Source organism: Sphaeramia orbicularis, chromosome 9 (assembly GCF_902148855.1).
Source record: "Sphaeramia orbicularis chromosome 9, fSphaOr1.1, whole genome shotgun sequence".
In the NCBI taxonomy this organism is placed as follows: domain Eukaryota; kingdom Metazoa; phylum Chordata; class Actinopteri; order Kurtiformes; family Apogonidae; genus Sphaeramia; species Sphaeramia orbicularis.
In genome coordinates, this window is record NC_043965.1 from 47,758,760 (window position 1) to 47,783,691 (window position 24,932).

A 24,932-nucleotide genomic window follows, 5' to 3' on the forward strand; every position below is an offset into this window, starting at 1 on the left:
ATATAATAGTTTTATAAATCTTCCACTAAATAGAACCTGTAAAGTGAATGTATTCTAATGTGCAGACAGTGTTTTGAAGTAGATCTTGTAGCTCTGAGACAAATATTCCTTTTGAGTCAAACCAATTCCCTCAAGCCCGGATTAACCATATGGGCAACTGGGCAATTGCCCAGGGGCCCGCGACCTCTGAACGGCCCTGGGTAGCTCGGGCATAACGAAAATATCAGGTTATCTTTTGCTTATAAATGAAACTGTCCGCTGCCCGGAGCCATTGCACTGCACCGAAACCCTGCTCCTGCTGTCTTTGACCGTGAGCTGAGACCCTCTCCTCATTGGTCAGTCCAAAAAGCGAATCAGCGGTGACACAAATCAACGTGCGTGCACTGAGCGGGATGTGAGACGTCAAGAACTACGCGACATATGCGACGTACGCGAATCAAAACATTGCAAACATGCAGAAGCAGCTAAGTGGGAGCGCCAAACGAAAATTGAAAAAGGAGAGGGACATTAAAAAAGCTGAAAATTTAAAGAATGTAGTGTAGTGGATCAATTTTAGATTATACTGATGCTAATGTGTTTTGTTTTCATATCATCATTTGCAAGTGAGTGGCCTTGACAAGAGGCTATAGTGGTGCACTTGTAGTTCTACGAGCATTTACACATTTGTACATCAAAATGCATTTGATGATAGTTAGATATTGAAGTATGGGGTATATTTACATATATTCCTGGAACTTATTCTGTATTTTGTCACATTATAGGGATCCTGGGGTTGTGATGATGGGGCCCTTGAATATTGTTGCCCAGGGTACAATGAAGTGTTAATCTGGCCCTGCATTCCCTCGTTAATTCTTGAGTTTCACATTTTGACCCAAGGCTGTGTCTTGGAAAGTTCAGCAAACCAGCATTTTTGACTTGATTGTTCTTTATCAGTGACTCTCATGTGGTAAAATTTCATTACTTTTATTCTGGAAGCATTTTCCTTGTAGACCAGTGTAACCTTAGCACATATCCATGCACACACACACACACACAAACGTGCACTTAAACATGCATCCAGATGTACGTCTACACTTGACTGTTGTTACCTTCGAGTACTTCAGCTTCAAGGTCACCAGTGTTATTCTGTTGCTATCTTTACTTCTTTATCTTTTTTCCTTTCCTGTTTATTCCTGGTTATTGTGATATTGGACTATTTTGTTCTTCACATTCGCTGATATTCTTCTATTGTTGTTACTGTTTATTGTTGTTGTTACTGTTGTTTGTTTGTTTCAGGGTCTGTGTCAGTGTTTGTTTGTGTATAACCCCTGTCCTGTTCTCCCATCAGGTAATATCTATACAGTAATAAAATAATTAAATCCAATCAATAGGGGGAATTGGTCTAAGGTTCAAAACCCTCTTAGATCAAAACTGTCAGGCAGCTTGTGGCCCCAGTACACATATAATGGAGGACAACTTGCCAAACAGGACAGGGTTAAATAAATAAATTAATAAAATAAAAGGTATTTAGCTTCAAAAACATCAAGAGTATTATCTGTGTAGCCTTCCACAGCTCCACAGCGCCCCCCTATGAACATCTGCTGTCTGATTTTCATGTGTGAAAAACTGAAATTATTGAGAAGTAAAGGACACCACACAGGTTTACAGTTTTATACAGGAACATTTACTGGATTTGATTTAAAAAAAAAAAAAAAAAAATCTAATTCACCCAAGGAAATAGTACAGTTTGCATTTACAGTGGAATAGTAACAGTTAAGGCACGACAAGTGGAAGAGTTCACCATCCCATAATGCACCCACACACATACACACACAGGGTTTGTTTTACTTTCATCTGGTATCACTGATAAAACTACTGGTGTTCTTATTACAGTACATGTTGAATGGTGTCCTACCTAAGGGCTGTACCTGCACACAGTTACATCCTAAACACTCCGAACTGGGTCTTTTTCATCGGTGCGTTCAGGGCGGCGCTGAGGCTCAGTCCCAAAACCAGACGAGTATCGGCGGGATCGATAATCCCATCATCCCACAGTCTGCGAGAAAACAAAAAGAACTCGCATTACAGTTGGTTCATCTGATTTTTCTACATCACTAGTCGCTTTTCCATTGACCCTCAAATTGTGCAAATATATCTTGCGTATAAAATTTTACCAAATGGAAAAACGACGATTTCGCCAAAAGTCTCATTTTTCGATTAAAAGTTTTTGCCCTGGCAAGACGTGGTTTTTTCAGCTGTAGTGCAAAAATGCAATGGAGACCTTTTTTTGCAACTAGAGTCAGGTGAATTAAAAAAATGGATGTTGACGTATGTTACAAGTGAAGAAGAAGAAGAAACATGTTGCAGTATGTGTGGACACACCAGGAAACCCGATAATTTTTAAAATTTTGTACGAGATAGAGTGGCAACATATAATAATAATAATGAAAATATCTGTAAATCAACACCATATTTACGTTCATCGCCATGTTTATGGAATGACTTCTCGTGTCATCTATAAATAAACAAATAATAAATAAACAAAGCATTGCATTTGTGATTTAATGGAAAAACCGACATTACGCACTTCTATTTTTTCGATATTTAGTAAATATCGGTAAAGTTTTGCTCAGATGTCCAATAGAAAAGCGACTACTAAAACAGGATTATTACTGGATACTTCAATCAACATGTTCCCTTCTGTGAATCACACTCATCTGTCATAGAATACACATAGTGGATCATCATCATCATCATCATCATCATTCAAGGACAAGGCGGTGTTTTTATTTCTATTCTGTTACAATGATTCAGATCCTTGCACATTAGATTAATGGCTATAATGGTGACTTGAATAATATGAATGCATTCAGGTTTTTCTATTTCAATTTTAGCCGTTTTTTATTAAAGAAATTAGAGCGAGCAATGAGATGTCATTTGTAGCAGTCCTTTGTATCGTTTCCCGCTGATATGACTCTACAATAAATGCATTAATGCTTCTATTCGTCAATATGACAAAGGTTCAGACAAGCACAAGATGAGATCTGTTGGACACGGACAAAGCATTTCTACATTCAGAACTTTAGCGGAGCATTAAAAATGTCTGCAGGAGGAGAAGAAAAGGTTGGTTATATGAACCAAACAGAACAACAGGACAAAGAACAGACTGAACCCACTGTATCAGAGCTTTAATGGAGGAAGAGTCTCTCAGGTGGTTCAGCTCTTAAAGCAGTACATGATGTTTTCAGATTATTTTGGAGTAAATCTGTCACAAATGCAGTGTGAAACATAGAACCATTCAAAAGGCACATTGTATTTATGAAACAGTAATTGTCACCTGGCGCTGGAGTAGTACGGGCTGCCCTCCTCCTCAAACCGCCGTACTATGGGCTCCTTCATAGCCGCCTCCTGCTCTGCGGTAAACTACGCAAAAGGACAGAACATGGGATTCATGAGTGGAACAGGAAAACAATCCACCGACAGGAAAAAAACCCACCGACAGAACAACAACCCACTGAATGAAAAACAACCCACCAACAGGACAACAATCCACTGACAGGACAACAACCCACCAACAGAAAAACAACCCACCGACTGAAAAACAATCCACCAACAGAAAAACAACCCACCGACTGAAAAACAATCCACCAACAGGACAACAACCCACCAACAGGACAACAACCCACCAACAGGACAACAACCCACCAACAGGACAACAACCCACCGACTGAAAAACAACCCATCAACAGGAAAACAACCCACCAACAGGAAAATAACCCACCAACAGAAAAACAACCCACCAACAGAAAAACAACCCACCAACAGGAAAACAACCCACCAACGGGACAACAACCCACCAACGGGACAACAACCCACCAACAGAAAAACAACCCACCAACGGGACAACAACCCACCAACAGAAAAACAACCCACCAACAGAAAAACAACCCACCAACAGAAAAACAACCCACCGACTGAAAAACAACCCACTGACAGGACAACAACCCACCGACTGAAAAACAACCCACCGACAGAAAAACAGCCCACCAACAAGACAACAATCCACCAACAGGACAACAACCCACCAACAGGAAAACAACCCACTGACAGGACAACAACCCACTGACAGGACAACAACCCACCAACAGAAAAACAACCCACCGACTGAAAAACAACCCACCAACAGGAAAACAACCCACTGACAGGACAACAACCCATCAACAGGAAAACAACCCATTATTTCTTCAGCAGCAGCAGAACAACTCATCTCATAAACTCTGACATTTAATGCAGACAGGTGCTAAAGTGGAGTTATAAACAAACTGAAATAAACTCACTAAGTTAATGAGCTGTGATAGTGACATTAATGCTACAAACCCATTAGTGAGTGCAACACTGTAAAATACTGGAATGACTCTCAAACAGGTCATTTAAAGCAAATGTTACTTGAATTTGAACGTTTTGACAGCGATGTTATATATATTTTAATGACATGATCTTTACAATGAAAAGTAGATCAGAGGTTAAATTAGCATAACGTCCTGCGCACTTTTAATCACTCTCCGCCAAATATAGTGTAAGATTCTGCTGAAAGTTACTGACCAATAATATAGTTTAGATTGTCTTTGTGTAAAACTTATTACATACATATTTCTATTTGAAACTATTCCGATAATATAACGGCACAATGCACAAGGACTTTGGACCTTAAAAAAGTAGGTCAAGGTCACCTATTTTCAATAATCTTCTGCTCCATGCCAAGATGCATCCACAGTATAAATTTGGGGCAGATGTGTCAATGTATTCTTCAGATAAAGTGATTATCATTGATGGACAGACAGACGGATGGACAGATAGACGACTAATTGATTACAATGCCCCCTTGGTCAGAAGTTGGCTAAAGGATAAAAATCGATCACAATCAAAGATCATGAGATGGACCAGTTTGACCCAACAGACCAGTCCCTCTGTCAGAAGAAGAAGAAAAAGCTTCATCTTGGCTCCAAAAAGTACAAAAATCTATATTATAAAAGGCCTCTGTGTGCGTGTGTGTGTCTCAGGATTCACACAAAATCCAAAAAGTGCTGACTGCTGCAGTTTGTCATACTTATGAATTTTTGGTTAAGGAACAGACTAGCAAAAACAGCAAGTTGACAGAACCAATATTTTGGCAGATATTAGTAATTTTGGAATACAATAGCCTTACAATCATGTTGCTGTGCCCGGAATGTTTTGGCGGTGATGGCTGGACAAATGCGGTACAGCATGCGCAAATAAACAACAGCATAAAAAGTACCACATGTAGAATCTGTGGATCCACACCAGTCAATGCACTAGTTCAACTATATGTCTTTTACTTATATTGATAACGCTGGTCAACAACAAATTTATTGTTTAAGTTTTTTGAGCTGATTTAGGATAATTTTGGTGTGCTGAATCCAAAAATCACATTAATTTTGCTCAATCAGGTCAACTTTCTGAACTATGCTACATATTGGCTTTTTAACATTTTTGCTTACATTTATGGGCATTTTCACATCATATGATACAAAATTCTTTCATATTTCTTGCAATAAACGAGTTCTGAAGATTTTACTTTTGCCAATTTATGATTAATGGTTTTTTTTAATATTACAGGTGAATGAAATGGCCTCAACTAGAAGATCTTGCAAAAATAAGCCTGACGTATTCTGCTACATCTGCGGTGAATACACCATTGTACCTAACAGGAATCAAGTCACAAGTTTCATAAAGTGTGCTTACCAATCTTATTTTGGTATTAATTATTATATTTTGTGAGAAGATCAAATTTTTCAAAATCAAATTAGCAAAAAAACCTGACCTGATTGAGAAAAACAGATGTCATTTTTGGATTTAGCGGTGCAAAATGGTCCTAATTCAGTTGAAAAAACCTACACAACTTGCAAAAAACATTTTTTTGTAACCCAGTGTAATATTCGTCTTGCAATATTTTATCCCGACAAAGAGTATATGATGAGTAATGAGTAAAGGATATGTTTATTAATTTAGAGCATAAACTTCATCAACCATGTAACTGTGTATAAAGCTAAACCCTGTTAAAGCTCACAGCACAGATGCTAAGTGTCATAATGAAGCTTCTAATAAACTCTTAATAAACTCAGAACATCCTGATTTCATTGGAGTCATTCAGTGACTGCACTATTCACAATAAGTCATCACTGTTAACACTGATATCACTTCCTCCTAGTGTAAGTGCTATGTCAAACCATTACTGGAAGACAAGTGTCTTTCAGACTGTTTATGCTTTTGGCAGTAACTCTTCCACATCATTAGGACTGGCCTTCAGATGAGGTGTCTGATGTGAATCCTTACCTCCTTTCCCTCTCGGGCCCTCTGATCCTTGGTGATGGTGGCCAGGACGGTGGCCGCCTGCTCACCTCCCATTACAGAGATACGAGAATTTGGCCACATGTACAAGAACCGAGGGCTGGGACAGAGGAGAAACAGGCAGATGTGTAATAGCAGATACTGACACACCAACAAAAAGGAACCCAGCAGTGATGGAGATCCAATAGAAAGATTGAACCAGTACAAAGAAACATGATGGATGAGCACTTAGAGGAGAAACAGACCACTGGGTATGTCAGGGCACACCTGTACATTTATCAAATGTTCAATCAACTGTGTGAATATACATTTTAAAATGACAATGCAGTCTGGTGATACCACCGATTTCCACTACTAATGGCCCTATTATTCTTGTGGGAAGTTCTCCTTGTCAGAGGAGATTTTATGACAAAATGATGTCAGGAAATCGATTTGGATTAGAGCGTTTGTTAGAGACATGTTTTCAAGGGTTTTCTGCCTTAAACCATTCCTTTCACCAGAGTAAAAATAGTTTCATAGTCTGAGCAGACAGAGATATTAATGCCACAAGAGAAAAAATGTCATTGTCTTATTTATATCATGTTATAAACTGCGCACTGTAAAGTCATATTGTGCAATTTTTTATGACAGAGTGAAGTCATTCTGTCCAGGAATTATGTGTGTGGATGAAGAAAGGAAGGATGGATTGATAAAGAAAAGAAGAAAGGAAAGGAAAGGAAAGGAAAGGAAAGGAAAGGAAAGGAAAGAATCAAACATGATAGAAAATGTCATGGTTATTTTATAGCTGTGTTGTGATTTATACATTTCCACAACACAATGTGATCAAACACTTGGTTGACTGTACTGGGACTACACCCTCATTTACTGGCACTTGTTGACCCTGTTAAATATAAATAGTGCCATCAGAAGACAGTGCATCATGATCACCCTGACAAAAATCTCAAACATTCATTTAGTTTCATGGGCAGTGAAGGAGCTGAGTGGTTTCTTCAGTCATTTATTGGATGAACATCTAACTGTTTTCAAGTTCTGCTGGGCGATGCGTTAGCCGAAGTGCTAGCAGAATCCCTGACTAACGTCTGCTTGATGTTAATGTGGTATTTTAAGCTGGAAGTGCTTCAGTGAAAAGAAAACTCCTTCCTGCAGAGTGTGCATAATACTTTATGTCGGTCGACTGTTCCGTCTTGGGGTTTTGTTGTCCTCATATTTCCATCCAGAGTGCCAACGTGCTGTTTAGCATCTTCCATATTTATGGGTTGGTTCTGCTGCCTGTCACTACTGGATCAACTGACCATTTGCACATGCACGATGCTAACTCTACTGGGACAAACTGCCCCAAATGCGTTGGCAGAGATGTTCAGAGTCATTCTGCGCTGTAGATGGGTTAATGGAGTGAACATTTGTAATCAGATTAATCATGATAATGGATTAATCTGCGTTAACATGTTAATTCTGACAGCCCTATTCTAAACATATTTAGGCTGTTTTTATTCCCACTTTTTTGTCTCTAACACAATGTTACTCCTCTGTCCTGCATCATTTGTTACAATGACATGAACATTTACAATTCTGTAAATTAGATGATGATGTCATTTAGTAACTTCTAGTGACTTTTAGGACAAACAACAGATACTTTAATACTGAGGAGTTGGACCCAGTGTGAATACGCTGACAGAACCCATGCAGACAAAGGATCAAACCCTCTGTGAGGCGATGGCGCTGTCCCTGATTCTAACATTTAGATTTAGAAGAGTACACCAGGATAGAGGACTGTTTTTGTCCTATTTGAAGCATCATTTGTCTGATAAATCTCAATGGTATCCAAGTAAAACTGGGCAGTTAAACGACAGTATCCCTAAAAAAACTTGAACTGAGTATAAATAAATAAACTGTTAATGCCATCCCAGCTCCTCACATATAATCCATCTTCAGTCTTTGTACCTGTAGGCTCTGCCACACATGCCGTAGTTTCCTGCACCGTAGGAGCCGCCAATTATGACGGTCATCTTGGGCACGTTGGCACAGGCGACCGCTGTTACCATCTTGGCGCCATCCTTGGCAATTCCTCCTGCTTCGTACTCTCTGCCCACCATAAAGCCTGGAATGACGACGTAGAGGAGAGATGGCAAGGAAAACTGGGCTCATTTGTTCTGTGTCTCATTACAAATAAATGACAACAGTTAAAACTATGGGTAAAAGGTTTGCATTCCTGTGTATTATCAATTACAGTAAGTGTGTACGACATTCATCTGTTTTTATGTATGTTTTCTATTTGTGCATCAAAAGGGAAAATATACAATGTGTTCCATTAATATATGAAATAAACGTTATATAATTGGATGGAAGCAGCAACAACATCCCACAATGGATGAAGAGCTGCAGAAACTAATCTTAAATAAAAGCTCTGAAAAACTGTGCAAGAGTTTAAGATGTTATATTGTTATCCTCATATCATGACCTAACTCATACACAAATGGACAAAAGTATGTGGACACACTGAATTCAGGTGTTTCTTTTCTTACAGTGGTCTGGGATACAAAACAATAATGACAAATGTCATAATATAGTTTTATATTGGGATAAATATCATTGCATTAATTAGTTTGGTTTAAATTGTTATTTTTGCTTTGCTTTAAATGTTCCAATTCTAAAATTCTAAAATATTTTTCATGCTCTGACTGTTAAAAAATAATTTTCTACCACAACTAACCATCTACTTTCTTCACATCTCAGGAAGAAAAATCTCCCATTAAACTTTAAGGAAATATCAATGTTTATAAACTATATGGACATAAATATTGGGACACATCATGTCTACAGCTGTAAGATGTCCTGTTCGTGAGGATCTGACATAGACACATCAGTATTAATAATCAATATGATACTTATCCCAATATAAAACTATATTATGACATTTGTCATTATTGTTTTGTATCCCAGACCCCTGTTAGAAAAGAAACACCTGAATTCAATGTGTCCACATACTTCTGTCATCTGTGTATGACTTGGGTAATTATGCTTTGAGGCTAATGAGATGAACCCTCAGTCTACAAGTGGTTCAAAGGATAAAGCTAAAGCCAAATTCAGGTTTTCTGATGAATTTCTAGGTTTAAAAAACCAAAACAAACCAATAAAAAGCTAAGGTTTTATGTTAATGTTAACAACATATTACATCTGACTGGTAACCATTTAAACCACGATGATGGACCTGGTGTAAATACTTCCATAACAATGAACGTGGATGGAAGGAAACCGAAATTAGCATTTTTTTTTTCTTCTACAGATTTTCTGAAAATTTTGGATAAAATGTTTGATGCATTTAGGTGGACGCCTGACTAATGCTGATTTTGCCTTTAGACTAACATGACTGCATTAAATACATAAAGGGCTGCATAATAATGATCTAAATAGTAAGAGTTAATGGTAAAAATCTTTTGCTATACAGTGTCATCTGAGTAACATTAAGTATTGATGAAGAACTAATAAACTCATTTGTGGATTCTTTCAAGATCAACCATCCTGACAAAGCAAACGTCCACTCACCTGTAATGTTTTGAAGAAAAATGAGTGGAATGTTTCGCTGGCAGCACAGCTCAATGAAATGTGTCCCCTGAGAAGACATTTAAAATTGACACTGAATTTAGCTCCTCCTAAAAAATGACAAATGAGCAAAAAAACATTAAATATAGAGACATCTTAATGCAACAACAGGACAGTGAGGATGCATTTGACTATGAAATTATTTAAATATGTAAATACATTCAACTACTGATCCTACAATAGAATCCGTACCAAGTTTCTGCAGGTCATCAAGAAACAATGAAAACTCAAAATGTTGCACAAAGTGATAAATGATGAATGTGCTCAGTGATCAGCCTGAAAACATCATATTTAAACCATTTATTCAGTGTCTGTGAGCACTGGGCCTCACTTTAATTCAAGGGCGTAGATTTACATACAAGACAACAGGGACATGTCCCCACCCATATATGGAGGGATAGAACTGCTAAATATTTGAGGACTCTTTTCTCTCAGACAGAAAAGTCAATTAGAGCTCGATGCACGTGCACACAGAAACCCAGTGATTATGAATGTGTCACGACCAGTAACAGGACTGTTCTATAACGACAGAGAAAATGAATCAGTTTCAGCTAAACATCTCTGTTTTTAACGTATCATAATAGACAACCCAGGGTCAGAGGAAATGTTATGTACATTTCGAATTAGTCCAGATATGGGATATGAGAGTGATTTATTCTGATATAACTGGGTCCAACTATCAGCTTCATAAAAATACTGCTTTTGTCTAAACTGACTGAACTTGTGTTTTTGAAATGCTCTGATGAAGACTGTGAGATGTAAGCCAAATAAGTATAACTGAAGATTACTTGGGAATATGAGATGTGCTATAATTTGTAATTGTTTGGAACATTTCATTTGGGTTTGGCATTCTGCTGAGGTGTAACCTACTCTTCCAACATGTTATACATTAACATAAAGGCAATAAAGTATGACATGAGGAGCTTTTTCCCCACGCTGGTCTTAACATGAACCTGTACTGGTCATGTTTATGACATTTACTGTGTTTTGTATTTTACTTATAAGTAAGAGGCACAAACTTGGTAAAAAAAAAAAAAAAAAAAATCACCATAAATACACCACACCAGACCTTTTTATTATGTGAATTATGGGCGGGGTCAGAACCTATGGGAGCAGCCATTGGTTGTAAGTGACATAGCATCGTTGATTCCAGATGGTCAGTACCAGTAAACCAGTATCAGTCAGTGAGACAGATTGAGGTTACATTTAGATCTGAACTGCAAATGCAAAAGTGGCGTTGCGTTCTCACTTTTAATTTCGCATTTAGACATGCGTTTTGGGGGGGAAATCTGCAAGCAGACGGACACGCAAAAATGTGTGAAATTTCCTATTTAATGATGTAGTATGCACACCAGGTGGCATCACCACTACCAAGTACCTGCATAGAACCTCTCTACTTCTCTTCCTGCTCTCTCCTAGTGCGAAATACAGTCACAAAACAGGAAACAGAACATCCTCCTTCTCTGCTCTCCACTACTCTCTATAAAGATTCGTGACAATTGCTGAAACGATTCTTGGATGTAGATTAGAGTGGCTAGGGCAACTTGAAGGTCCGTCACAGAGAAATAATCTGACATGTTGTTTTCCTGTACTGATGAGTGCTGTGATGTAAACTCTACACGACCAGAAAATTTACTTTTGCATTTTCAACCCTTTAGCTGGTGATGTGACAGTGGAGCGTTTTTAACAAACACATTTTGGACTATCAACATAATTTCACACTGATGACATTTTTACTCTAATCTGGGAAGATGCCACAAACAGTTGATCAATCTATAATTGAAGTTTATTTCACCTCATTCTCTTTGCCTTGTTCACTCTGTCACAGCAGATTAATGTGAACAACTGATGTTGCGTGGATTTGTTACTGGTATTATTTGTTACGGGTATTATTTGTGCGAACGTGGTATATGATATTTTGTTCATGCTTTCTTTTCTTATATTCATCATTTAATAGGTCTTATGTATTTTATTGTATTTTTTTGTAGTTTTGTTTGTTTGTTTTGTTTTTTCTCTCTCTTCTGCCCAGTTTACTCAGTTCTGGTTGTAGTCACTGTTACCATTATAATTATCTCTATAGTTTTTACTGTTTGTATTGTTGATAATTCCTTGTGAGGGTCTTCGCCACCTTCTTCTCTCTTCCAGGTCCAGCATCGAAATGTGGTTCAACAAAACTCATAATAAACACAGTAGAATATCAAGAGGAGATTCATATACTTTATGAAGTTACCCTTGGCAAAACAAATTTGTTCAGCACTAAAAGGCAGCCAGACTACCATTCTGCTGTTAGGATGCTGGACAAGACAAGTTAGAAAAAAAAAAAAAAAAAAAAAGAAATTTATTTATAAAAGGTGTTTCTATTTCCCCTTAGTTTGGGATAAGTAAAACATTTTTATACAAAACTTAAAAAGGCACATGAAATACACCAACCTGGTGAGAGTCCATTAAACCCACTTCATCATTACAACAGTCACGATTCACAAACTATTATTTCATTTTCATACATAAAATCTGTGCTTATTAAGACATAATTTCAAGAACTATCACTATATTTTGATGAACATTTTGTCTCTTTGTTTGATCAACACAACTGAATGATGGTACAGACACAGATCATTTAAGACACTAATGTAGATACAGACCAGATAATGTTTGGCTTTTTCTAAAGGAAATATAATGTAGAATAGTAGACTTTACTTCAAGTCACTTATTGGTGATATGGACCTGAGGAGCATGTGATCAGACACCCTTCTTATTCATTAGTTTTGTGATAGATATTTTACAATATATATGTTGTGTCAGGTCACTACCTTTCCATCTCAAATGAAGTCAGGACAAACATTTATCATCTTGGACTAAAGGTTGCTCTGGTTTTTTTATCTGCAGAATTTTACTGTGAATGTAAAAGATCAGAACATCCTTCAGCTTCACCGACACTAAAGGCAGCGTACAACACCGGTCCTGCCAGAATCTACTGCACATGCAAACAAACAAGACTGTGGAGTGTGCAGAGATACCTCATTTCCATATACTTTGTATCCCTGAATTACTCCCATGTTTTCTTTATTTGGCAGTTACCTCTACTTGTTTTTTTTTCCCCTGCTGTGCATGGAAAAGTGTAAACGGAGGTTGGAGACGATGTGAAAGACAGCTGCGTATTAGAAACTGTCACTGTGAAAAATGATCCATCACTTTGCTTTGAAATACTCGTACAACAACAGAATTCTAATCCTTTCTCCGTTCCCCTCTCCCCATTACCAACATGCATCAGCCAGAAAAGCTTTTAACACTTTAACAGTTAGCAAAATAAAAGCCCCGGCGCGTCTTAAAGTGGTGGATGGGCATCTCCAAACTGCATCTCTAATCGCAGGTGCTGCATTGATTTTTTCTTGGATATGCTCCGGGCACGTCTGTTCCACATCTGCGTCTGTCTCAAACACTGTGTCAGTGTCTTTGTACAGTAATTACACCGATGAGATAACCAACGCTCCAACCGTCAAATTGAGACCTGAGTGAAAAACGAATCAGAGGAGCCCTTCTTTCAGGTCAAGCCTGTAATGTGATTTCAGATGCGTTTGAAAAGCGTATTAGCCTGTAATGACGAACCCAGCTCCTACAGTTCAGGCCTGTCCGCAGCTGACTGCCTTGGATATTAAGGACATTAAATGGAATTCATGACTATCCTTTGCTCATGGTTTCTTTTCTAAATGCTATGTTATCACAGCACCATTCATCAAGGTATTCATGAGACAGCACAGATATCCAAGTGCAATTTGAGAGTTTATTGTATCGGAGAACCTCGGTACCTCGATGATGAAGGGTCATTATAAGCCATCTGTGACTAAAGCTTATTCAAGAGAGAAAAACTGTTATTCAAGAGCAAATCTATCTGAACAACATCAGTATCCGGTCAAAGTCCTTGACAGTTTCAGATGGAGCAGTACAACGCACAGTGCTTTGGAAAATACATGCGATTTGTGATTGTGAGGCTTGTACAATTTACTCAAGTGTTCCAAAAAAAGACATGCAGACATGGAAGGAATGGATTAAATGCTATTTGGCCACAGAAAATATCATGGGCCAGACAATAATGGACTCCCAAAAATGAACACAGATACAGCCACTTCATTCCCATAATGTCCAACAGTCAACCAAGAGCAGAACAAACTGTCTCACAATAGTCACACAATAGTCACACAGTCAAACAATAGTCATACAATAGTCACACAGGCAAACAATAATCACACAATAGTCACATAGTCAAACAATAGTCACACAATAGTCACACAGTCAAACAATAGTCATACAACAGTCACACAGGCAAACAATAATCACACAATAGTCACACAGCCAAACAATAGTCATACAATAGTCACGCAATAGTCAACACAGTCAAACAATAATCACACAATAGTCACACAGTCAAACAATAACCACACAATAGTCACACAATAGTCACAGTCAAACAATAATCACACAATAGTCACACAGTCAAACAATAGTCACACAATAGTCACACAGTCAAACAATAATCGAACAATAGTCACACAGTCAAACAATAATCACACAGTAGTCACACAGTCAAACAATAATCACACAATAGTCACACAGTCACACAAGAGTCACACAACAATCTCATAGTAGTCACACAGTCATATACTAGTCACACAGTAGTCACACAGTTACACAATATTTACAAAATAGTCACACAATAGTCACTCAGTAACACAATAGTCACAGTCACACAACAGTCACAGAAGAGTCACAGTCACACTGTTACAAAATAGTTACACAGTAGTCATACAGTCACACAAGAGTCATAGTCACACAATAGTTACACAACAATCACACAAGTGTCACAGTCACACAATAGTCACACAGTTACAAAATAGTTACACAGTAGTCACACAGTCACACAACAGTCACACAAGATCACAGTCACACAATAGTTACACAACAGTTACACAATAGTCACACAGTCATACAATAGTCACACACTCACGCAATAGTCACACAATAGTCACACCTTAAAGTCCTGTTCATGTTCACTTTACGTATATAAACAGGTTCATCAGTTTCAAACCCTGTAAAAGTAACTGCCTTCATACTTGGACATGTCAATTGTGTTACAGTGAGTGTTTGTCAATCTATCCACCAGAGGGCGCCGCTCTGAATTAATATACTGACCAAATACCATTAAGAAGACCAAAGTTTTTTGAGAAAAAGAAGAAAGTCAATAATAATAAACATGGCAACATTATTACAGACTTAATGAAGACACAGGACAGACAGGACGCTCCGTCTGTATACATATGTGTCTTTAGCAGGGATGGGAAGGTTATCTGCTAAGTATCGATACACCGACGTGCGTGTACAATCCAAGTGTACTGGTACAGAAGGTGCGAGTGAATGAAAATTTTGGAATGATATACATGTACATGAGATACATTGGTTATTGAATGTTTGTATCAATAAAATTCAATCAATTCAGTAGAATATATTTTTACTTGTATTTAAAAGTGTTACTATTTATTTGGGTAAGGTTTTTCTTTTCTGAAGACCCACGTTAACATGTGCCGTGGATGAATACTATACTGATCCAGCGAGAGAGCAAGAAGTTGAGTCAGAAGAATGGATGTGTGTGTATGTGTGTGTTTGTGAAAGTGTATGTACACATCGGAATAAGTGTGTTTGAGTGTGTGGATATAGTCATGTGGAAAAAGTTCAGATGCCCTCTTTTTGCACCTTAAGTTTTCTTGACCATATCTAGATATCTGGGATTTTCATCTTTGTTTTAACTAAAATGTGGAGAAAATATACCTAAAAAGATGAAACTGAAGAAATGCCTTTTAAAATGTGTTGGTAAATTTTAATTAATAATTTATTTGAGGGGAAAGTTTGGACACCCTTGTCTTCATTATTTCAAAGATAGAATCCTGAAAAGGCCTTCGTACCAATCTCCCACTGGTTTGTACCTAACCAGGTGCATTCAATCTGCATTTTAGGATTTGGAAGAAACAACGAACAGAAGAGTGTCCCAACTTTTCCTCCCAAATACATTTTAAAAAGCATTTCTGGAGTTTCATCTTTTTTGGTGTATGTTTCTTAGTATTGTAATAAAAAAATCAGAATCCCAGGTATTTATATGGTAAAGAAAACAAAGGTTTAAAGGGGGCGTCCTAACTTTTTCATCTGACTGTATGTGAGGCACGTGTTCTGAAATTGCACAAAAGCCAGTTTGTGAAAAGTCATGGTTTTATTTGATAAATAAGGGACTAAAGCGGCAACAGATAAAAAAAAAACTGCTGTTCAAATGGGTATATTGTTTCAACTAAATAACCTAAAGAAACTTATAAAACATATTTTGGTTGGTATTTATAAGTACTTTGATATGACAAGATTGATGATTTACTTAAATGATGTTTTTGTGGTAAAAAATGACAAAATAAGCCTGGTACCGGATCAAAAAAGAGAACTTTTTTTTTTTTTTTTTTTACTTACGCAAGGGACTAAAATACCCTGTTCCTGAAAAAATTCAAATAAAATACAATTAAATATGCTAACTAGTATGTGTTTCTATAACACCAGTTAGTGTTGTAGCTAAAATGTGCCATAATTAACCCTTAATAGGTAACCTGGGGTCCCAGCAGACCCCACGTTTTCAATTTTGTATGTTTTCACACAGTAAAGGAGAACTGTACTTCACGCAGTAAAGGAGAATTTATTTGGAAAATAAAGCACAATTTTGTTATATTTTTTTCGTTTCATTGCTATCCTTTCATACTATAAGCAATAAAGTATTGTAACTGACTAAAAAATAACATTTTTAGATGTTTTTATCACCGTAGGTAACCTGGGGTCTAGCTGGACCCCAGGTTACCTGTAGCTGTGGGGGGCACCATGGTTACCTATTAAGGGTTAAAATTTCATTAGGGGCAAAAGAAATTAACAAATCAAATTGTCCACTGTGTAACGGATTAAAACAGACTATAGTCTCAAAAGCACAGACCATATTGTTTGAAGAAAACAGATACGTGTCCAATTACAACTTTATAATAAACAACCTAGTTAATAAAAGGAACAAGTAACTGTACATAATTAAAGTGAGTACCTTCATGTTATTCCTTTATCATTCATTGTTAACAAAAGATTACAGTTTGTGCATTCTGCTGGAACTTAAAACTCACTGATCATATCCTCAGGAGGGAACTCAAACACTGAGTTGATCAGATAAAGTTATACATAGAAGCCTCGACCCAATTCTCTACCTCATCTGGTAGGAGTGTGAGGAAGCCCCCCCTCTGCATGGCAGGAGAACGAAACCACTACTTCCTGTAGGTACGTAAAAGGCCATGAAATCATATCATGGAATAAATCATAAAGCTATTCTTGTGAGGACATTTTTAAGAAAACTGGATAAAAAATTCTAGATAATTCACTTGAACCAAAATTTCTGTTGGACATGCGCCCAATGTTTTTGTTACACATACCTAATAAATTCTAAAAAAAAGAATGCATTTTACTAATTCTGACACACCTTGTTCTTCATCAATGTATTAGTTGATGTTATTTCACATTTGCGTTCACTTGGTAAGCTTAAATGTTATGCAACCATGTGCTCAGGATGGCTTGATACAATATTTAGTGCAAGTAAGACAGTCGTCAGTAACAGATTAAAGAAGAAGTCATGCAAAGTTCACATACTTATCTATAATTTCTACAAATTTTGTACAAGGTACCTTAAAATAGGTATAAATATCTTTACTTGTAATTTTCATTATCCAGTTCAAAGTTATCTTACAATCTGTTTCATTTATAAGGACTAAGTAGGATTATTTTGTTTTGTTGCATATTCGAAATAAATAAACTAAGTAAAGGGGGGGGGGGGGGCTTCAAAAAGTTAGTGGAAAAAGACCATAGCTTTGACATGGTTAAAACCACATGGTCCTCAGCTTTACATCGATGGACTTAAAGGATGGTACCAACGCTTGCAGAACTGTACTGACCTACATGGAGCATATGTTGAAACATAAATTACCCTTTTGAAACCCCCCCCTTTGTACATGGTTGGAAGGTCTTTCCAGTCTGTATCTGACATACAACTCTTCCATATTCCTAGGCCGTTACAAACTATAGGAAAGTCAATGAAGATGATGATGAATGATGAATGTCATGAAGCTCCAGATGGACTTGACTGAAGTTGTCTGGTGTGAAGGATGAAGCGAAGCCACGCTTTGATAAACTCCAGGACATTTTAATAAATATAAGCCTGGTAGTTTTCCCAGTAGTGACCCCGGAGCCATGCAGGTAAAAACAGACTGTACAACCTCAGCAACAGAGGAAAACTATACTGAAAAGAATTAGAGGATGAAGGAGTTTGCTGTGAGTTAATTCTGTGACTCTAGTCTGAGATTCAAGGTCATCTTTGATTCTTCTGGCAAATTAAAAATTGCATCCTTTGGGCAATCAATATACTTTGATAAGGCGTGTCCTTGTTATTCCAAATACATTTACACAAGTGGAGAAGATTCTCTCTTACAGCAGCATCTTCTGTCACAACTAACACTATGTCTAGGACATAACAGTTTAAAGACATGCTTTTATTGGTGTAGAATAACAGTGAGGCCAAGTTTACATGACAACACTCTCGGGTGAAAACAAAAAAAACAACAACATATATATATATATATATATATATATATATATATATATATATATATATATATATATATATATATATATATAAATAAATACACACACACATTTTTACAAAAAACAACACAAAACAGCCCCCCCCACACACACGTATCAATGAATTTACAGCAACACAGTCCTGACAACCATAAGTTATTATGCTACAAATTAGTAATCGTTTATCAAATAAAAGAAAGAAAAGTGTATGTAATGAAGAAAACAGCAGGGTCAGTCACTCACATCAGTCACCTCACTGAAGACATTTTAACACAGGGTCCCATATCTGGTCAAACACTTTGCCTCCATCATCATTATAAAACCTTAATCTTTCCAGATGTAGTGTGTTTGCCAGTTCCTTCAGCCAAAGGTCAAACGTACGACAAAATATTTTATCAGATGTGTTTTGTTTAGATGGCAACAGTGTTTTGGGAGTTGAAAATGCAAAAAAGTGAAAACACCTTCCAGAGTGGAAATCTTAAAAAGGCTCCACTCTTGTGTCACCATCTAAAGGGTTGAAAACGCAAAACTGCGTTTTCTCATCGCATAGAGTTTACACCACAGGCATGCGCCAGTACAGGAAAACAACATGTCAGATTATTTCCCTGTGACGGACCTTCAAATTGCCCTAGCCGCTCTAATTTACATCCAAGAGTCGTTTCAGCAATTGTCATGAATCTTTATAGAGTAGTGTTCTGTTCCCTGTTTTGTGACTGTATTTCGCACTAGGAGAGAACAGGAAGAGAAGTAGAACGGTTCTACGCAGGCTCTTGGTCTTGGTGGTGGTGATGCTACCTGGCGTACATACTACATCCATAAATAGGAAATTTCACACACTTCAGCATCTGTCTGCATGCAGATTTTCCCCCCACAACACACGTCTAAACATGGAATTAAAAGTGAAAACGCAATGCCACTTCTGTGTTTTCGGTTCAGATCGTTGCTGTCTAAATGCAGCCTCAAAGGGCTGGACGGTTTTTAATGGTTTCACTGATGCAAACTTCAATAAGTCTTTACTTTTTATTACTATTCATGACAGACAAACACCATTTTCTCGAGTTCTCCTAAGGTACAAGACGTTTATAATCTCTGTAAAAGATGAGCCACAGGTCCATATTTGCCAAATTATAGCTGAAAACTGTTGAACACTGGTGTACCTCCACATGGAAGCACATCAGATGTTTCAAGTTTTGGATATATGTCTCATGGTCAGTTGTGAACATCTTCTGGAATTTGGTGATTTGTGGTGGATTTTTCCTGAATGACACAGTTACAGTCACTATACAACTGTTGAAGGTATATTTAGATTCAAAGGGGACTTACCTTTTTTGCAGACTCTGAAAACAAGACTCCATTGTTTCCAATGATTCCAACAGGGTACCCAAATATTCTGGCAAACCCTAAACAGGCAGATGTTCGTCAAAGTCAAATGATGAGGATGGTAGATAATAAATGAAAATACTCAAATGGACAAAAGTATGTGGACACGTTGAGTTCAGATGTTTCTTTTCTAACAGGGGTCTGGGTTACAAAACAATAATGACTAATGTCAGAATATAGTTTTATATTGGGATAAATATCATTGCATTGATTAATTTGGTTTAAATTATCTTTGCTTCCAAAATGCCTCATTTCTCTCTTCATTTCTCTCACTGATTTAGATTTTGACTATGATTTTAAATGTTCTATCTCTAAATTTCTAAAATATTTTTCGTGCTCTGACTGAATAATCATTTTCTACCACAACTAACCATCTACTTTCTTCACATCTCACTGAAGAAGAAAAATCTACCATTAAAGTTTAAGGAAATATTGATGTTTATAAACTATATGGACATAAATATTGGGACACACAACTGTAAGAGGATTTGACAAATAAGCATCAATATTAATAATCAGTATGATATTTATCCCAATATAAAACTATATTCTGACATTTGTCAGTATTGTTTTGTACCCCAGACCCCTGTTAGAAAAGAAACACCTGAATTCAACATGTGCACAAACTTTTGTCCATTTGTGTATGAATTAGACAGTTATGCTACAAGGCTAACGATATGCACGTACCTGTTACTAGTGTGTCTCCATAGAAAGCCTTGAACTCATCAAATTTACTTCCATCTACAATCCTGGCAATGACCTGCAATCAGATAAGTTATCCAGTCATCAAAGCTGAATGCTAAACAAAGTACTCAGGGCTGCTCTTGCATTAAAAGGGGAATTGGAGCTCAAAACGCCCTGCAAAGTGGAGCCGCTAGTGGACTGTGGATGCTAACTGAACTGTCAATACTGTTCAGCACTACAAATAGGCTGCCATCTCTAGAGTTTGCAGAAATTCTTACTCCTGGGTTTACATCAAAAATCAAAGTGGCTGGCTCCAAAAACTAAAGGAGAACATCAGGCCAAACAATGTGATTCATTTTAGAACAAACACCTGATTCAGAGGCTGGTTTTGAAGTCGTGAAGCAACAGAAGGTTTGTCTGTACCAGCCCTAAAGCTTTAGCAAAAAGGGTTCATACACATTTTTCAAGTTCAAATTTAACCACTTTTCATGCACTTTTGAGCATTTTCAAATTTTTCCAGCACAGCACCTTATCACTTGGGTCAAATGAGTATCTACAGGAATACATGTACTCATGATTATTTTTTTCACTTTTTACCACAATGATCTACACTGTATTATGCTATAAACATCTAAAATTATGTTTCATAATAGCAAAAAGTTTAGGAATTAAAAAACACAAAATTTTATCCAAATGTACCAGGAGTCGACCTGAGAGCACCCGCTACTTTTCTTTTTTGATATAAAGTTTGATTTTTCAAAATGCATCACCTCTCTGTAAGTAGCTTTGGCTTGAATTAATACTGAAAATAAATGAATGAATCCCATCACAGAGTTATAATTGCAAGCACTTTCAAGCCCTTAAACTGAAATTCAAGCCCTTTTCAGACCTTGAAAAGAAAACATAAAAATTCAAGCATTTTCAAGGATTCAAGCACCCATACGAACCCTGTAAATAATGTAGTATACCATAGCAAATCAATTTAATTCATTTTAACGCACACATAAAGTCAAAGGGCAAAGTGACAAAAGGACATATGGTTTGAGTGGAGCCAGGAAAATATTATACATTGACACCCTAATCCCAAGTATTTTACAACTTCAAAAAATGACTCTAAACTTCAGAGGCGAAAAGCTAGATAAAGTACAATACTACAATAAGCCTTTTTGTCTTTTTCCCTTTAAAGTAATACAGAAACCTGGACAAATACCTCTCTGACATCAAAGTTGCGTTTCAGGTTATCTCCGACTATTCCATAGAGTTCGTCTGCAGGGTACAGAGGGGCTTCAGTGGGTTCTGTGGTCACCTGGAATACCACACAAACACACTCCACGTAAGCCCGTTCCACAGACACCTTCAGTTCAAATACACTACAATACAAATGACCAGTATTAGACTTGCCTCCAGGTTTTTCTTATAGTTGAGTGATCTGACTGCTTTTCTTGCTAAATGCAGTGCGTGGTTATCGTCTAAAGCGTAGTGGTCTGTAACTCCAGATTTTCTGAAAAAAAAACAAAAAAAACAAAACAAACCAACATCAATGTTAAAGTGATGACTGAATTCAATGACTACATACACAAAATAGATGCTCAGCATTTGTCAAATAAAAAGGATTATAATTTTTATCGTCTAAAAAGAAGTGATTTTTATTTATTTTATTTAACTATGTTTGATTGTATACAGTATTAACTCAATTGTAAGAGCAATACATTACTTCCTGAAGTGTGAAACTATTCAAATAATGTTTCAGAGGATGATTTCAGTTGGCTCTAAGGGACCATTTATGCGCCATAAATACAGATACAAAACTGGAAGCATCTGTGCATATTACACATTCACTGAATCCACCTTTCTGCACATCTCAGATCTTATGGATACGGATGAAACAGAGCGAGCAGAGCCACAGGAACTATTAGGGGAAGTGATTCCACAGTAACAGCCCCCATCATATCAACACCATGTGGAACCGTACTGCAGATATGTAAATAATATTTACGTATGTACAGAAAAATTAATTTAATAGCAGACACACTTGCATGTTTCCTGTTTCACTCTTATATGTTCTGCCTGTCTTCAGTACTTTGTTTTCCTGTAAACACTATAATGTCCCCCAAGGTGGGATAAATAGTCATATCTTATCTTATCTTATCCAATAGGATTTGATACAAAAAAACAAAGAAATAAAACAAATGGAATGGACTCACAAATCACATCTGTTTAAGACATGTTTTCCTCTCTTTAACATGGACATGATCAAGAGTTGAGTAATGAATCAAATTAATTTGATTCATTCGAGATGTCGCTTTTGAACATGTGAAAAATACCTAAATTGCCAAAATGAGATGATTTCTTCTTGTAGTTCACTCCAGTTCTTCATAGAATGTGGCAGCTGCTAAGGACCAGCAGCATCAACATAAAAAAAAATTACCGTACTACATTTCTAAGTGTATGTTTATGTGTGTATGTATGTGTGTATGTTTATATATGTGTATGTTAATGTGTGTGTATGTTTATGTGTGTATATGTTAATGTGTGTGTACGTTAATGTGTATGTACATTAATGTGTGTGTACATTTATGTAGGAGTTTAATGAACTGAAAACCCAGGGGTGAGTGAGCGGCCAACTCCACTGACACAGGTGTGGATGTACAGGATGACTAGTGGTGTTACATCATGAACATGCTACTGATGATTATAGTGAAATGAACTCTGACAGGGTGATCAGAGGCAGTTACCAGAGCAGAGACAAATTAATAAAGCAGCATCTGTTGACAGTTGAACTCACTGGCTGTAACTGGGACATGCACACTCCCTGCTTATGCTCATTAATAACATGCACAGTTACTTCAGTAAAGTCCTCATGGAAAACCAGACTACAGCTACAATGCAGACCTCTGGAAAATATTGTAAAAGGACAGATGTTAAAGGGATTTTACAAATGTTTGTCAAAAACTCCAAAGGCTGCTTTTTTTGTTATTGTTGTTTGTTGATATTACGCATTTCCAGCAATAGTGTCAATAAACCTGTTCTAAATTATGGAAAAAAAAAGACAATTTCGTCACAATTTTGCCCTTGGTGGATATATTCATTAACAGTCTGGCAAACATAGATGGTTACAGAGTTAGCTACAGAAGGTGGACTTTCTTTTCATACTGCGAGGGAACATAAATGAGTCTCAACAGAAGTTTTACACAGCAGTGTTTCAGCTGGTAAGGTTTTGTCGTGGCGCACTGTCACAGCAAAATCCTTGCCGCCACATGATACATTGGACACAAAAAAAAAATCAATAATAGACCTACACATTAGGCTATGCACACTGAAGTCTTGAATTTAAAATTAAATTTTAGTGTCTTCCATCTTTATTTGTTGGTTCTGTTGCCTGTCACTACTGGATCAACTGCCCATTTGTGCTGCATTTGACTATGATATTGAATGCATTATGACTCAATAATTAATAATACTTTTATTATTACATGTTATTATTAAATGCGGTTGCAATGTAGTTATTTTCTTTCCTTTACAAGGCAGAACAGAAACCAACCAACCCCCCCCACCCATGACACTATGCCACACCAAGAGATCAATTCCACAGGAAACACTGCACAGATAAAAGACACTTCGCACCAGAAAAGTTGTTAATGTCCTGTTCAATGAAAAACACCTTTTTTCAAAACTACCGATGAACAAAAAATGTTTGTTATAGAAAACTTACAACTTACAGCAATTTGCAGCTTTTCTGCAACAATTAAAGTAGATGAGGCCTTGAAAGTTTATGCAAACTATTTCTACCCTTCCTGCTGTAGAACATGCCCTCTGAAGAATTATTTTTGACAATATGACACTGCAGGAAGTAGCGCATTTCCATCAGAACGACAAAAAAAAGGCAATAAACAAAAGTAAGATCCTTATAATCCTACAAATGTAAGTTTTTCCAGCCTGTTTATCATTTCAGCTGATGAACAAAACTCCTTCTAGGCCAAAAACTATGTTTCAAAAACCTGTGCATGAAATCTAATGATAAAGTATAGTCTCTCCTTACTTGCAGTGCAAATCAGCACCACCGAGGTCCTCTGCAGACACTTCTTCTCCAGTAGCAGCTTTTACCTAGAACACACCGAGCAGATCCAACTTTACTATTTCCTTGAGTTTGTTAAGTACAATATGGTTCAGATATCCACACACCACAGTCCAGTCCCAGTATTAGAGTTGAATTCATGTCCACACTTTCA

General features: G+C 37.1%; 1 protein-coding gene across 1 annotated transcript in view; it reads right to left on the reverse strand.

Annotated features, from left to right (window-relative positions):
• Nucleotides 1-1,644: 1,644 nt before the first annotated feature.
• mccc2 (methylcrotonyl-CoA carboxylase subunit 2) overlaps nucleotides 1,645-24,932 on the reverse strand; it is a 33,384-nt gene continuing 10,096 nt past the window's right edge. The window contains exons 8-17 of the mRNA XM_030142571.1: nucleotides 24,743-24,807; nucleotides 22,105-22,204; nucleotides 21,914-22,009; nucleotides 20,707-20,779; nucleotides 19,963-20,039; nucleotides 9,892-9,958; nucleotides 8,290-8,446; nucleotides 6,334-6,448; nucleotides 3,317-3,402; nucleotides 1,645-2,035 (exon numbers count right to left, since the gene is read on the reverse strand). Of these exons, the coding sequence (XP_029998431.1) occupies nucleotides 1,918-2,035; nucleotides 3,317-3,402; nucleotides 6,334-6,448; nucleotides 8,290-8,446; nucleotides 9,892-9,958; nucleotides 19,963-20,039; nucleotides 20,707-20,779; nucleotides 21,914-22,009; nucleotides 22,105-22,204; nucleotides 24,743-24,807 (954 nt within the window). The 3' untranslated portion in view covers nucleotides 1,645-1,917. The remainder of the gene's footprint in view (nucleotides 2,036-3,316; nucleotides 3,403-6,333; nucleotides 6,449-8,289; nucleotides 8,447-9,891; nucleotides 9,959-19,962; nucleotides 20,040-20,706; nucleotides 20,780-21,913; nucleotides 22,010-22,104; nucleotides 22,205-24,742; nucleotides 24,808-24,932) is intronic.